The sequence below is a fragment of the Balaenoptera ricei genome, chromosome X (assembly GCF_028023285.1).
Source record: "Balaenoptera ricei isolate mBalRic1 chromosome X, mBalRic1.hap2, whole genome shotgun sequence".
NCBI classification, from domain to species: domain Eukaryota; kingdom Metazoa; phylum Chordata; class Mammalia; order Artiodactyla; family Balaenopteridae; genus Balaenoptera; species Balaenoptera ricei.
Window position 1 is genome coordinate 15,794,175 of NC_082660.1, and position 16,635 is coordinate 15,810,809.

Here is a 16,635-nt window from a genome sequence, read left to right on the forward strand (position 1 = left end):
CCTTAATTTCTCTTTCAGATTTTTCATCATTAGTGTATAGGAATGCGAGAGATTTCTGTGCATTAATTTTGTTTCCTGCAACTTTACCAAATTCATTGATTAGCTCTGGTAGTTTTCTGGTGGCATCTTTAGGATTCTCTATGTATAGTATCATGTCATCTGCAGACAGTGACAATTTTACTTCTTCTTTTCCAATTTGTATTCCTTTTATTTCTTTTTCTTCTCTGATTGCCGTGGCTAGGACTTCCAAAATTATGTTGAATAATAGTGGTGAGAGTGGACACCCTTGTCTTGTTCCTGATCTTAGAGGAAATGCTTTCAGGTTTTCACCATTGAGAATGATGTTTGCTGTGGGTTTGTCATATATGGCCTTTATTATGTTGAGGTAGGTTCCCTCTATGCCTACTTTCTGGAGAGTTTTTATCATAAATGGGTGTTGAATTTCGTCAAAAACTTTTTCTGCATCTATTGAGATGATCATATGGTTTTTATTCTTCAGTTTGTTAATATAGTGTATCACATTGATTGATTTGCGTATATTGAAGAATCCTTGCATCCCTGGGATAAATCCCACTTGATCATGGTGTATGATCCTTTTAATGTGTTGTTGGATTCTGTTTGCTAGTATTTTGTTGAGGATTTTTGCATCTATATTCATCAGTGATATTGGTCTGTAATTTTCTTTTTTTTAGTATCTTTGTCTGGTTTTGGTATCAGGGTGATGGTGGCCTCATAGAATGAGTTTGGACGGGCGTCCCTGGTGGCGCAGTGGTTAAGAATCTGCCTGTCATTGCGGGGGACACGGGTTCGAGCCCTCGTCTGGGAAGATCCCACATGCCACGGAGCAACTAAGCCCGTGCACCACAAATACTGAGCCTGCATGCCTGGAGCCCGTGCTCTGCAACAAGAGAAGCCACCGCAAGGAGAAGAGCCCGTGCACCGCGACGAAGAGTAGCCCTCGCTCGCCGCAACTAGAGAAAGCCCACGCACAGCAACAAAGACCTAACAAAACCAAATAAATAAATAAATACATTTATTAAAAAAGAAAAAAACGAATGAGTTTTGGAGTGTTCCTTCCTCTGTAGTTTTTGGAAGAGTTTGAGAAGGATGGGTGTTAGCTCTTCTCTAAATGTTTGATAGAATTCACCTGTGAAGCCATCTGGTCCTGGACTTTTGTTTGTTGGAAGATTTTTAATCACAGTTTCAATTTCATTACTTGTGATTGGTCTGTTCATATTTTCTATTTCTTCCTGGTTCAGTCTTGGAAGGTTATACCTTTCTAAGAATTTGTCCATTTCTTCCAGGTTGTCCATTTTATTGGCATAGAGTTGCTTGTAGTAGTCTCTTAGGATGCTTTGTGTTTCTGTGGTGTCTGTTGTAACTTCTCCTTTTTCATTTCTAATTTTATTGATTTGAGCCCTCTCCCTCTTTTTCTTGATGAGTCTGGCTAATGATTTATCAATTTTATCTTCTCGAAGAACCAGCTTTTAGTTTTATTGAGCTTTGCTATTGTTTTCTTTGTTTCTATTTCATTTATTTCTGCTCCGATCTTTATGATTTCTTTCCTTCTGTTAACTTTGGGTTTTGTTTGTTCTTCTTTCTCTAGTTCCTTTAGGTGTAAGGTTAGATTGTTTATTTGAGATTTTTCTTGTTTCTTGAGGTAGGCTTGTATAGCTATAAACTTCCCTCTTAGAACTGTTTTTGCTGCATCCCATAGGTTTTGGATCGTCGTGTTTTCATTGTCATTTGTCTCTAGGTATTTTTTGATTTCCTCTTTGATTTCTTCAGTGATCTCTTGGTTATTTAGTAATGTATTGTTTAGCCTCCATGTGTTTGTGTTTTTTACGTTTTTTTCCCTGTAATTCATTTCTAATCTAATAGTGTTGTGGTCAGAAAAGATGCTTGATATGATTTCAATTTTCTTAAATTTACTGAGGCTTGCTCTGTGACCCAAGATGTGATCTATCCTGGAGAATGTTCTGTGCGCACTTGAGAAGACAGTGTTATCTGCTGTTTCTGGATGGAATGTCCTATAAATATCAATTAAATCTATCTGGTCTATTGTGTCATTTAAAGCTTGTGTTTCCTTATTAATTTTCTGTTTGGATGATCTGTCCATTGGTGTAAGTGAGGTGTTAAAGTCCCCCACTATTATTGTGTTACTGTCGATTTCCTCTTTTATAGCTGTTAGCAGTTGCCTTATGTATTGAGATGCTCCTGTGTTGGGTGCATATATATTTATAATTGTTATATCTTCTTCTTGGATTGATCCCTTGATCATCATGTAGTGTCTTTCCTTGTCTCTTGTAACATTCTTTATTTTAATGTCTATTTTATGTGATATGAGTATTGCTACTCCAGCTTTCTTTTGATTTCCATTTGTATGGAATATCTTTTTCCATCCCCTCACTTTCAGTCTGAATGTGTCCCTAGGTCTGAAGTGGGTCTCTTGTAGACAGCATATATATGGGTCTTGTTTTTGTATCCATTCAGCAAGCCTGTGTCCTTTGGTTGGAGCATTTAATCCACTCACGTTTAAGGTAATTATCGATATGTATGTTCCTATGACCATTTTCTTAATTGTTTTGGGTTTGTTTTTGTAGGTCCTTTTCTTCTCTTGTGTTTCCCACTTAGAGAAGTTCCTTTAGCATCTGTTGTAGAGCTGGTTTGGTGGTGCTGAATTCTCTTAGCTTTTGCTTGTCTGTGAAGCTTTTGATTTCTCCGTCAAATCTGAATGAGATCCTTGCTGGGTAGAGTAATCTTGGCTGTAGGTTCTTCCCTTTCATCACGTTAAGTATATCATGCCACTCCCTTCTGGCTTGTAGAGTTTCTGCTGAGGGATCAGCTGTTAACCTTATGGGAGTTCCCTTGTATGTTATTTGTCATTTTTCCCTTGCTGCTTTCAATAAATTTTCTTTGTCTTTAATTTTTGCCAATTTGATTACTATGTGTCTCGGCATGTTTCTCCTTGGGTTTTTCCTGTATGGGAGTCTCTGCACTTCCTGGACTTGGGTGGCTATTTCCTTTCCCATGTTAGGGAAGTTTTCCACTATAATCTCTTCAAATATTTTCTCGGGTCCTTTCTCTCTCTCTCTTGTCCTTCTGGGCCCCCCTATAATGCGAATGTTGTTGCATTTAGTGTTGTCCCAGAGGTCTCGTAGGCTGTCTTCATTTCTTTTCATTCTTTTTTCTTCATTCTGTTCCACAGCAGTGAATTCCACCATTCCATCTTCCAGGTCACTTATCCGTTCTTCTGCCTCAGTTATTCTGGTATTGATTCTTTCTAGTGTAGTTTTCATTTCAGTTATTGTGTTGTTCATCTCTGTTTGTTCTTTAATTCTTCTAGGTCTTTGTTAAACATTTCTTGCATCTTCTCTATCTTTGCCTCCATTCTTTTTCCGAGGTCTTGGATCATCTTCACTATCATTATTCTGAATTCTTTTTCTGGAAGATTGCCTATCTCCATTTCATTTAGTTGTTTTTCTGGGATTTTATCTTGTTCCTTCATCTGGTACATAGCCCTCTGCCTTTTCATCTTGTCTATCCTTCTTTCGATGTGGTTTTTGTTCCACAGGCTGCAGGATTGTAGTTTTTCTTGCTTCTGCTGTCTGCCCTCTGGTGGATGAGGCTATCTAAGAGGCTTGTGTAAGTTTCCTGATGGGAGGTACTGGTGGTGGGTAGAGCTCTCAACTGCACTTCTTAAATGATCTTTTCTAATTGGAATGTTCCTCTTAATGGCTGTTGTAATTTCCCTGAGGGCCAGTAGTAGTTTGGTAAGATCCTTAGCTGCAAATGAAGTTCAATCCACATTTCTGTCCAGCCATATTTAGCTGCAAATGGAGTACCACCCACATTTCTGTTGGCCATATTTTGGGGCCCCTATCCTGATGGTTATCAAGCTAAGTTCCCAGGATACAAAACAATGATCTTGTCTAATTCTAGACTGTTTTTAGTAAGATTTTGTCATTTTTGTAGATATTTATAACTTCCTGGATCACAGTTTCTTTTTTTTAATTAATTAATTAATTAATTTATTTATTTATTTATTTATTTATGGCTGTGTTGGGTCTTCGTTTCTGTGTGAGGGCTTTCTCTAGTTACGGCAAGTGGGGGCCACTCTTCATCGCGGTGCGCGGGCCTCTCACTATCGTGGCCTCTCCCGTTGCGGAGCACAGGCTCCAGACGCGCAGGCTCAGCAATTGTGGCTCACGGGCCTGGTCCCTCCGCGGCATGTGGGATCCTCCCAGACCAGAGCTCGAACCTGTGTCCCCTTCACTGGCAGGCAGACTCTCAACCACTGCGCCACCAGGGAAGCCCTTTAATTTTTTAAATAATTTATTTTTGGCTGCGTTGGGTCTTCGTTCCTGTGCGCGGGCTTTCTCTAGTTGTGGCGTGTGGGGGCTACTCTTTGTTGCGGTGTGTGGGCTTCTCATTGCAGTGGCTTCTCTTGTTGCGGAGCACAGGCTCTAGGCGGGTGGGCTTCAGCAGTTGTGTCACGTGGGCTCAGTAGTTGTGGCTCGTGGGCTCTAGAGCACAGGCTCAGTAGCTGTGGCACATGGGCTTAGTTGCTCCGAGGCATGTGGGATCTTCCTGGACCAGGGCTCGAACCCGTGCCCCCTGCATTGGCAGGCGGATTCTTAACCACTGCGCCACCAGGGAAGCCCTGGATCACAGTTTTTAGACATAAAATAAGCATATGTGTCAGAGTGTGGCACACTTAACTCCTTAGAACTTAAGGATCCCAGTTATTATTATTATTATTAATTTATTTTTAGCTAAACCTTTGGGTCTCTCAGAGCCAAACTAATAGCTAAGACGGATATGCTGCTGGGTTGGAGATTGTGTGGTGTTTTACAGTGTACCTTATTGCACAGAAATTTTCTTGAGGTTGGTGGGCAACGTAGTGTCAATCTGACCCATTCAGTGGCCACCTTATCCTAACACGGGAGTCTTTTAGAGTTAGGTGGCAAGCACTCTAACAGCTTTCAAAGTGCTAGACTCGTGTCCGTCAATTTTTGCAGCTGTTTTTTGGCTTCCAAGATTCCCATTAGCAGTAGCCTTTATCTACACAAAACAAGACAAACATGTACTTCAACACACCAGCAGTAACCAAGAGATGTTACTGTGGACTGGCCAGGAGAAGGCGCTGTGTGCACCACCAGCAATTCCTAACTTGGAACTGGGGAAAGGAGTGAACCAGCAGACCCCCAAAATGAAGACTGTGGACTGCACTGGGTTTCCAAAAAGGGGTAATATGTACTGGAAAGCCAGTTAGATCAGGAGCTTCCTGCAAAGAGAGCAGAACTCAGAATTGAGAGGAAATTACCCACAGCCCTCAGAAATGGTGAGAAAGACAGAGAAATCAGAAGTGTTCACGGGTACCACACCTTTGTTTCTCATTGTAGCTGAAGCCATCAGAAGTCTCCTTCAGTCCTGCCGGTGCCGCCACCAAATCTGTTAAAAAAACAAAATTCAACGGAGTAAATTTGAAGATCTAATTGGCTTTATTCAGTGATTCATGAATGGGGCAGCATCCCATCTAGAAAACAGAAAGGAGATTCAAAAAGCTGCAGAAAAGGAGAGGTTTTTAAAGGCAGAAAGGGGTAAGATAGGGAAGTCATAAACAGAAAGAAAGGAATATTTCAGGCAAGTTCACCTTCCTTTGGGGGAAGACAAGGGTCTGTCAGGTTGATTACCTCACTAGTGCTGGCCAGGAAATTCTAGACTGGTTAAGATTACATTCCTAGGAGAGGCTGGAAAATACAGTTAGGTTATGTATTAAGTCTCGGTTTACTGACATGGAGCTTAGCACAAGTGACTCCATTTTGGGCCTGTTGTCTCTTTTTTAACAAAACAAAATATTTCTTTAACTCTTGGAATAAAATCTAGTTAACCTAGCTGTTTAAAAAATCTAATAATCAAACCATTCATAACTGCCCGAGGGATCCCCTCCCTTCACCCCCGGCCCTGTGTCCCCCCAGCCTCCTCTTTCCTAGTGTTAACTCCTTTACAGTGCTGCATATTTAAATTTGGGACTTTCATGGAAAAACTATGAACACCACCATTTCCTTTATCTTTGTTGTTCTCTAAAGAATTTTCTGAAAGAAAATTTAGGGGAGCCCTTGCCATCCTTCTTGTTATTGTTGTTGGAGGATTCTTGGCTATAATTGCCATCAAACGGTCTTTACTGGCACTGTGTAGTCTAGCAGAAATCCCTGTGAGCTGGGACCTCCTTCATTTTCCTCTTCAGTGAAATGGGACATCAGATAAGATGTTCTTTAAAGTTCTTGTCCCTCAAAGGACTATGACTGTGCTCCGTAGCTGCAGGCGCATGTGTAGGAGTGAGGGGCACTGCTCTTCCCTTCTGCCTCCCCGCTCACTCCCTTAGCTCATACTTCATTAACATCTTAACAGCTTCTAGTGCCTTTCCTCTTTTTACCTTTTTTTTTTTTTGAGTAAGGGGTTTGACCATTCTGCTTTGTTTTTCCCCCAACATCTTATTTTAAAAAATTGCAAACCTTCAGAGAAGATGAAAGAATAATACAATGAATACCCCATGCACTTCACCTAGATTCACGTTGTTAACTTTACCATTCTCTCTCTCCCTCTCTCTCGCTCTCTCTTCCTTCTTTCTCTCCAGCTCCATTTCCCTCTCTATTTGAAAGTATTGGTAAGTTGCAGACATCAGATATTAACCTCTGTATACTTTAGCATTAATGTCCTAAAAAGAGGGATATTCTCTTCCATAACTACAATACTATATTACACTGAAAAAATTAAAATTAATAGAGTAATATTCTCTAACATATAGTTCATATTCAGAATTTCCCAGTTGTGCAGATTTGCCCTTTGTAACTGTGTTTTCCTTCCCTTTGGAAGAAGAGCTCTCCCTAGCCCTCTTGTCCCCTCCAGTCACCCTGCTCTTTCTCCTCCCTTTCGGAGAGCTTGCTCCTGAAGGGTGCATTCACACTGCTGTCTCCTACCTTCTCATTTATCCCATCCTGTGGAATATGATTTAGACAAGTTCTTGAATGACCTTGAAATCCCATGGAGCATTTTCAGTACTTACTTTGCTTGACTTCCTGGCAGCACCTGGCACTCCTGTACACTCCCGTCTTAAAATACTCATGGCCCTTAGCTTCAGTGACAGCATCTTCTCCTGGTTTCCTTTTATGTCTCTGTTTTAACTGTTTATGAGGGCTCCATTTTCTCCCAACTTTTAAATATTGGGGTTCCTCTGGGTTCCTCTTGGCCCTCTTATTTTGTCACTCTGATGCTCTCCTTGGGTGACTTTACTCCCATGGCTTTAATTATCATCAGTATGCCAAAACTGCCATATCTTTATTTTCAGCCCACGCCATATACTATAATCCCTAGTTTGTTGGCATCAATTGGGAATCATTTTAAACAAGTACTTTTCTTTGTAAAAGGAGACTGCTTTCTTCATCTGAAATTATGATCCCTCTCAATAACAATTTTTAGTTAATTACTCACTTTTTAATATGATAATGTGTTGGCCTTGAGGTTTATATAGGATTGATACTACAGACACATTTATTGCCTACATGAAACAGGCAAACAAAAAGCCAAACATCCTTTTTGTTCTTTATACCATTCAAATTCATCTTTATCTTTTTCTCTATTTGCTGTGTGATTAATCCACCTCTGCTTTAGAAATGTCAAGTATTATGAGACTCTGACATGGACTATTTAGATATCCACTCTAGAATCATGAGCCTTTAGAAGGTAGAAAGTACTGCTGAAAGGGTATGAAGCCCCACCTCTTTATTTTTTTTTACCAGATTCCAGCCTTGACTAGATAATTCACAAAGAAGCCAGCCTTATAGTTGGATCCTGTTAATTATTAGAAAATCCTGTTACAGACAGACACATATCAATTCAGTGTAAGAAAGAGCAGTACCTCAGCCCCAATTGCCAGTTTTAGGTATGCCTTGTTTTATTGCACTTTGCTTTATTGTGCTTCACAGATATTGTACTTTTTACAAATTGAAGGTTTGTGGCAACCCTGTTGGCACCGTTTTTCCAACAGCATTTGCTCACTTTGTGTCTCTGTGTCACATTTTGGTAATTCTCACAGTATTTTCAACTTTTTCATTTTATTAGATCTGTTATGATGATCTGTGATCAGCGATCCTTGATGTTACTATTGTAATTGTTTTGACATTTTTTTAGCAATGAAGTATTTTTTAATTAAGGTATGTACTTTTTTTAGACATAACGCTATTGTACACTTAGTAGGCTACAATATAGTATAAACATAGCTTTTATATGCACTGGGAAACCAAAAAGTTCATGTGACTCTTTATTGCATTATTCATTTTGTTGTGGTGGTCTGAAACCTAACCTGAAATATCTCCAAGGTATGCCTGTATTTCCCATAATCAGAACACTTTTCTATATGATTATGGCTTTATACTGCATTATCTTTTTAGCAGCTACAAAAGACAAAAATTTAATGCTCATTATATTTGATCTTGGATGAATAAATGTAGCAGTATAACTCAGATTAGTAATTAATAACAAGGGAGACATAAAACAGAATTGTAGTCAAGATATTTAATTTATTTTTCTGAGTGAGGATTAAAGGTCGTTATTGAATTGTTGAATAGAACATACTTCCTACAAGAAAATATTTCAATGATTTAAAATGATAGTAAATCTTTTACATAGCTAAATTTCTTATACAATAGTAATTTTTAGAAATTTGTATTTTCACGATAATGATTGTTTTAGAACAATCATTCAGCTGCTCATTCCCATTTCCTGGCCCCTGTGGCCACCTGGATCAGCTCCACCTCTGCCATCTTTATGATCATTATCCCATTCTCTGATCTCTCAATTTTCATTGAAACCTCTGGACTTTAGACCCTTCCCATGTGTCTCTGTATTCCCACCCCCTCTTGTCTTCACTTTCTTACCCATCCGTTTCTCCCCATCTTCTATTGGCTATCACTTCTACCAGTTAACAGAATATACACAGTAATCATGTTTTAGGCCATTTAAAGGAGAAGTAATAGGTGAAATGTTTGTTCCTAGACCAATTGCTAGCAAACTTTGGCTACGGTTCCTTGATGGGAAAGCCAAGGATATTAGTGAATTGACTTGGATTTTTTCTACAAGTATAATTCAGATTTTTTTTTTTTTTTGAGTAGCCTTTACAATTTGTCTTTTGTATCCAGAAGCTTCTGATTTGAGTGTTCATATTTACACATCCTATTTTGTCCTTTAATGGTTATTTTCAGCTTTGCTATAGGCTAGGTAGGCTGCAGCTGGGGCATTAAAAAAATAGAGGGACGAATTAGAGTATTTTATAATTGGAAAGAATCTTAGAGGTCACATAATCCCAAGTTATCATTGTTCACATGAGAAACCGAGGACCAGAGAGGTTAAGCGATTTGCCTGAGGTTACACAGTTGGCACCTGGTTGAGTTAGGACCAAAACGGAAATCTCCAGATTACAAATTCGGAACTTATTTTTATTATCCCATGTGGATGGGTTGGTGGGTGGGCGAGTATGTGGGTAAATAAAAAGTCAAAGTAATGACCTCTATTTCTTGCCCTTCTCTGACTGGAAGGCCATATGTTTCCAAGAATGATAAAACTATGATCTCTTTTGTCATTTGGGAAAGTGATAGTTTTGTTTAAAATATCTGTCATTGTTTTGGAGGCTGGACCTCATGCTTTCCTCTCGTTTCCCTCTTGTTTAAGAAAAATACTTTCCAAGGACAAGGATCCTATGTTGTGCCCTTGCTCTGCAGGGATGTCAGAGTTTCTGGAGGAACGAGCCTCATAGGGTCCCTGCCTTGCTGCTCAAGAAGCAGGCTTTGTGACCATCTCATGGCTGCTGGGCATGTGCTTTGAGCTGTTTTTCCAGTGAAGTTGAAAGTCTCGCTGGGACAGACACATACTCTAGCGGATGGCAGATATCTGTAAACAAAAGTAACAGTGAAAACTGTGGTCCCAGAGTTGAGCCATACCCTATTCTCATCGTGCTTTGAACAGCTGAGGTAATAGATGCTTTTCCTCCTTGTTTAAAGCCTTTTGCCACTAGGTGGTTCATTCTCTTTCCAGTTCATTTGAATTCATTTTAATCAGTTCTATCACACTTGTGTCTCTCTTCCTGCTTGGATATCAGACCCCTTAAAGTTACATTAAATATTCACTCATCCTGTTGCCTCCTCAGGAGGCCTCTGATAGCAGAATTTCAAAAGCAGAGTCTTTAAATGCCTTACCGTTCTAAATATAAAACTTCTTATTTAAAGGACTGTCAAATAAACTCCTATTTAAAAAACAAAACAAAACAAAACATAGGATTCACCAATTAGCATGAAGAGAAACGCAAGACAGGAAATTTTAACTAAACAGTAATTTCATTCATTCATTCATTCATTCAACAAATATTTATCAAGCATCTACTATGTTCCAGGGACTGTTCCAGACTCAGGGTACACAGCAGCTAACCCAATGGACCAAAATCCCAGCCTTTATGGAGATAACATTCTAGTGAAAGGAGACAGACAGTAACAAATGAGTAAAATATATGCTATATCAGATGGTGATAAGTGCTGTGGAGGGAAAGAAGGAGATAGGCAATGGGAGATGGGTGCCATTTTACAAGGGGTGTTCGGGAAAGGCCTCACGGAGAAGGCAACGTTTGAGCCAAGACTGTGGACTCTAAGGAAGTGATCCCTGTGCGTCCTGGTTGGCATGGCTCTTCTGCTCCTGGCTCTTGGGTTCTGAGGTGGTAACCTGTTTGTTCACACTAGTTTGTGAATTTTTTAATGAAATATTATGTGTAATTAGGAAGTCTTTGAGGGTACTAGAAGTTGCTAACCTCTCTGAACCTGAAGTTTCCTTATGTGTAACATGGAGATGATAATACTTGTGGGGACTAAATGTCTTGTAGTAGACCATTAACGTATGGTAGCTACTTTGTTCTACTGTTAATTATAGAAATAACATTAAGCTTGATTTTTTTTGGTGTTGCTAATACTAAATAGAAGAGACTTTAGTGATCATTTATTCCACTACGTCATTGTGCGGACAAAGAAAGTGAGGCACAGAAAAAGATCAATAGCTCTATGGAGGTTAAGAGGTTGAGAGGTGGGTGCAATTCCTTGCTGTCCATTTCAACTTACTGGCTAAGTGCCCTTAAGTAAGTTAGTCTCTCCCAGCTTCACAGTATGGCGAGGACTGACTGCAGAGATGAGTCCATTGCCTGGCCCTCAGTAAGTGTTCAGTAAATAGCCCTGGAACAGTTCCATTGTGCTTGGTGAACAGAGCCCCTGAGCTGAGCATTGGTTGGTCATGACAGTGACTGTCCCACAGAACAGACCTTTCAGGTGAACCTGGGCTCTGCATGATGATATGGTAAGAACACTTGAGATTTCAGACATGGTACTACCAATTATTCACTTTATGATATTGAACATCACTTGATTTCTTCTCCCTGTGGTTTTTCCCTATAAAGATAACGGTACTTGACCTTATGCCTATTTCCTGGGGTTTTCTGAGAGCTGAATAATGAAACAAGAGTCTCTGGAACCCAACAGCCTTGGAGAAGCTCATAAACACAAACCCTCAGATGAATAGTGTATACTCGTTATACCACAGCAGTACTAAGCCGAGAGGCTGGATTGCTGCTTCAGAACTCAAATTGTTCTTGTTAGAGTTAACTCTTAATTCTTATGTGCTAACTGGGAAAAATTATGGCATGAATGAAAGGAGCCAGCTGGTGTTGGTTACTCGTCACTCTAAAAGTTGAGAAAGGCATAAGAGACTATATTTTAAATCTCATTCTCTCTCACCTGATTTCTTTCTTCAAAACTATGAAGCTACAGGATGGTTCAAAGGCTCCCAGCCCCAGAAGAGAGTCAGTGTGCCTGAATAATCCACAAACAAGACAATACTTGTCACTATAGTTGCCATTTATTTAGTAAATGCTTTACACTGGGCACTGGACTAAACTCTTCACCTGTAGTATCTCATTTCATCCTCATAGTAACTCTGTGAAGGAGGGAGGTGTGTTCATTTATTCATCTTTTATCAGTTGAATCACAGGTGGAGAAGGTGGAGTGAATCATACTTCTCAGTATGTTGTACATTGTCATCATTGGTCTGCGCAAGGCCCTTTCTTATGGTAGTTATTTCATTAGCTTATTTCCTTTTAACCATATACTCTATGCTCATTCATTCACCCACCCCCCACAAATAACCAATTTCTTATTTTTAGTATCTTTTCCTTTCCGTATATTCTTATGAAACGTATATTGTGGTTTCGTGTGCGTGTATCTTAAATTTATATAAAATGGTATCATTTTATTGTATTCCATTCTGTCTCTAACTTTTTGATAACTGTTCTAACTGAAGCACTATATTTTGAAGACCCATCCACGTTGCTATATATCGCTTCCAGTTGTGGCATAATACTCCATGGTGTACACCCACCACAGTCACATCTTCTCCTTCCTAGCAGTGGACAGCCAGGTTGCGTTGGTGTCAAACTCCCTACGGCCGCCAGCAAAGAAGCATTGTATCCCCGTATGTCTCCTTTATGGGCTGTGTGAGAATTGCTTCGGGGTATATAATGAAGAATGGAATTGCTACTTCATAGGGCGTACATAGACTTCAAATAGTGCCAGACGAGGAAACTGAAGCTTTGAGAGTTCTAATAACTTTCCCAAAATCACATAGACAGTAGTCAGCAGAGTTGGGATTCAAATTCAGGCTCCAAAAGTGCTACTTTTGATGGCTGGGTCATCATTATTCCTGAGCATTTGAGACTTGAGGACATTGTACAAAAACATAAAGGAACATCTCGTTGTCTGTAGTTTTTATGTTCTTAGAACCTAGGAATCCAGGTGGACTGATTTTTTCTGAAGCACTTACCTTCCCCCCATAGCTCCATAGTAACTGTTTTTCTTTCCCTTTCGTATCCTGTGGGTCTGCAGCGCTAAAAGCCGCATTGGTCATCCAGAACTGGTACCGAGGTCGTAGGGCTCAGCTGAAGGCCAGACAACGCTATGCCCTCACCGTCTTCCAGTCCATCGAATACGCTGATGAACAAGGCCAAGTGCAGGTCTGTTTTGCAAGCTTGTCTCTTATTTTGGTAAAATGCTTCCCTTTACCCCTTTTATTGAAAGAATGAAAGTTTGAGTGCATTTTAAGCTGAGGAATCTTGGTGAAAGACTTTTATAGAAGATATAGTGACATTGTTTTGGAACTAGCTACTGAGAGAGTATGATTTGGGAAGAGGATGGTGTTTTTCAGTTCTGAAGTTCATCTTTTTAAGAGGGCTGCCAGATGTCTAGTTAACTAATAAAAAATGGTCTTATTCTGTTTTTTTGGTATGTGCCCTAATAGTAAAGTTGTTACTTTATGAAGTAAAAAAATTACTTTAAGGAGTTAAATAAATGGAAGAATTTCCTGGGAGCAGGGAGCAAACATATGAAAATTCTAGAAGAAAATATAGATGGGTGAGGAAGGACTTTGTCAAGCTTGCAAAAGCGGTATGTAAATCCAGCTTTAATGCTTATTAATAGAAAAAAAGTACTTTTAACAATAAAAAGATCTTGGAAAGATCTAGTACAACATATTTGTTAATGAAAAATTCAACTTGTGGAACAATATGAAGAGTTTTGTTTTTTTAAATTTTTTTTAATTTTTATTTTTTATTTCTTTTGGATGACCACAACAAAAGCAACAATGATTGCAATTACCAAACACGAAACACACTCATACTATGTCATAATATTGACATTCAGTCCAGTAATCCTCCACTGTAACAGCTCCTTTACTTTGCAGTGAAAATTGATTTGTATATTCTTTGCCTCTGAGTCCTTGTGGGATTTTCTTTTTTTAATTCAAACAGAAAGTCACAAAAATTATAATCATCCTCATCAGTTCACTGAGTCCCATGTAATTAATTTTTTTTTCATCTTGATCTTTTGTTAGCACTTTTATGAGTTCATCAGTTTTTCATTAGAGTTCTGAAAATGCTTATTCATTCAGTTCAGCAGTATAGTCAGTTACCAGAAACCTGTACGTGTCAGAGTCTTTTCCATGAATTCCTTGAAGATGAAACCCTTTTATAGGAACATATTTGCAAAAGCATCAGAGTACACCCAGAACTGTCTGTAAATGACAAAAGACTTAAAAATGACCATGGTTAAAGATTTGATGAAAGTTCATAATAATGCAATTGACAAGGAAATTTAGTAATTTCTGAGATATACATTTTAAAGTAATAACTAGAATTATGACTTATAACATTGTACCAGAACATATAAGATTTTTAGAAATTTCATGTAATGTCTGAAACATTTATATTAACATATTTCCACATAAATAACCCAATGAAAGTTTAGTATTAGTTGTTTTCTTTGTTTTTTTATACTGCAGCTTCTTATTAGTCTCAGTTTTATACACATCAGTGTATACATGTCAATCCCAATCACCCAAGTCAGCACACCACCATCCCCACCCCACCGCAGTTTTCCCCCCTTGGTGTCCATATGTCTGTTCTCTACATCTGTGTCTCAACTTCTGCCCTGCAAACCGGCTCATCTGTACCATTTTTCTAGGTTCCACATACATGTGTTAATATACGATATTTGTTTTTCTCTTTCTGACTTACTTCACTCTGTAGGACAGTCTCTAGATCCATCCACGTCTCAACAAATGACTCAATTTCGTTGCTTTTTATGGCTGAGTAATATTCCATTGTATATATATACCACAACTTCTTTATCCATTTGTCTGTCGATGGGCATTTACGTTGCTTCCATGACCTGGCTATTGTAAATAGTGCTGCAATGAACATTGGGGTGAATGTGTCTTTTTTAATTATGGTCTTCTCTGGGTATACGCCCAGTAGTGGGATTGCTGGATCATATGGTAAATCTATATTTAGTTTTTTAAGGAACCTCCATACTGTTCTCCATAGTGGCTGTATCAATTTACATTCCCACCAACAGTGCAAGAGGGTTCCCTTTTCTCCACACCCTCTCCAGCATTTCTTGTTTGTCGATTTTCTGATGCTGCCCATTCTAACTGGTGTGAGGTGATACCTCATTGTAGTTTTGATTTGCATTTCTCTAATAATTAGTGATGTTGAGCAGCTTTTCATGTGCTTCTTGGCCATCTGTATGTCTTCTTTGGAGAAATGTCTATTTAGGTCTTCTGCCCATTTTTGGATTGGGTTGTTTGTTTCTTTAATATTGAGCTGCATGAGCTGTTTATATATTTTGGAGATTAATCCTTTGTCCGTTGATTCGTTTGCAAATATTTTCTCCCATTCTGAGGGTTGTCTTTTCGTCTTGTTTATGGTTTCCTTTGCTGTGCAAAAGCTTTGAAGTTTCATTAGGTCCCATTTCTTTATTTTTGTTTTTATTTCCATTACTCTAGGAGGTGGATCAAAAAAGATCTTGCTGTGATTTATGTCAAAGAGTGTTCTTCCTATGTTTTCCTCTAAGAGTTTTATAGTGTCCGGTCTTACATTTAGGTCTCGGATCCATTTTGAGTTTATTTTTGTGTATGGTGTTAGGGAGTGTTCTAATTTCATCCTTTTACATGTAGCTGTCCAGTTTTCCCAGCACCACTTATTGAAGAGACTGTCTTTTCTCCATTGTATATCCTTGCCTCCTTTGTCATAGATTAGTTGACCATAGGTGCGTGGGTTTACCTCTGGGCTTTCTATCTTGTTCCATTGATCTATGTTTCTGTTTTTGTGCTAGTACCATATTGTCTTGATTACTGTAGCTTTGTAGTATAGTCTGAAGCCAGGGAGTCTGATTCCTCCAGCTCCGTTTTTCTCCCTCAAGACGGCTTTGGCTATTCGGGGTCTCCGGTGTCTCCATACAAATTTTAAGATGATTTGTTCTAGTTCTGTAAAAAATGCCATTGGTAATTTGATAGGAATTGCATTGAATCTGTAGGTTGCTTTGGGTAGTATAGTCATTTTCAAAATATTGATTCTTCCAATCCAAGAACATGGTATATCTCTCCATCTGTTGGTATCATCGTTAATTTCTTTCATCAGTGTCTTATAGTTTTCTGCATATAGGTCTTTTGTCTCCCTTGGAAGGTTTATTCCTAGGTATTTTATTCTTTTTGTTGCAGTGGTAAATGGGAGTGTTTCCATAATTTCTCTTTCAGATTTTTCATCATTAGTGTATAAGAATGCAAGAGATTTCTGTGCATTAATTTTGTATCCTGCAACTTTACCAAATTCATTGATTAGCTCTAGTAGTTTTCTGGTGGCATCTTTAGGATTCTCTATGTATAATATCATGTCATCTGCAAACAGTGACAGTTTTACTTCTTCTTTTCCAATTTGTATTCCTTTTATTTCTTTTTCTTCTCTGATTGCTGTGGCTACGACTTCCAAAATTATGTTGAATAATAGTGGTGAGAGTGGACATCCTTGTCTCATTCCTGATCTTAGAGGAAATGCTTCCAGTTTTTCACCATTGAGAATGATGTTTGCTGTGGGTTTGTCATATATGGCCTTTATTATGTTGAGGTAGGTTCCCTCTATGCCCACTTTCTGGAGCGTTTTTATCATAAATGGGTGTTGAATTTCGTCAAAAGCTTTTTCTGCATCTATTGAGATGA

At 38.8% G+C, this 16,635-nt stretch overlaps 1 protein-coding gene across 3 annotated transcripts in view; it reads left to right on the top strand.

Annotated features, from left to right (window-relative positions):
- Positions 1-16,635, top strand: part of PPEF1 (protein phosphatase with EF-hand domain 1) — a 158,955-nt gene that overhangs the window by 58,058 nt on the left and 84,262 nt on the right. For all 3 annotated transcript variants that reach the window (XM_059910715.1, XM_059910713.1, XM_059910714.1), the window contains one exon: positions 12,972-13,099. In XM_059910715.1, coding sequence (XP_059766698.1) covers positions 12,972-13,099 — 128 coding nt within the window. The remainder of the gene's footprint in view (positions 1-12,971; positions 13,100-16,635) is intronic.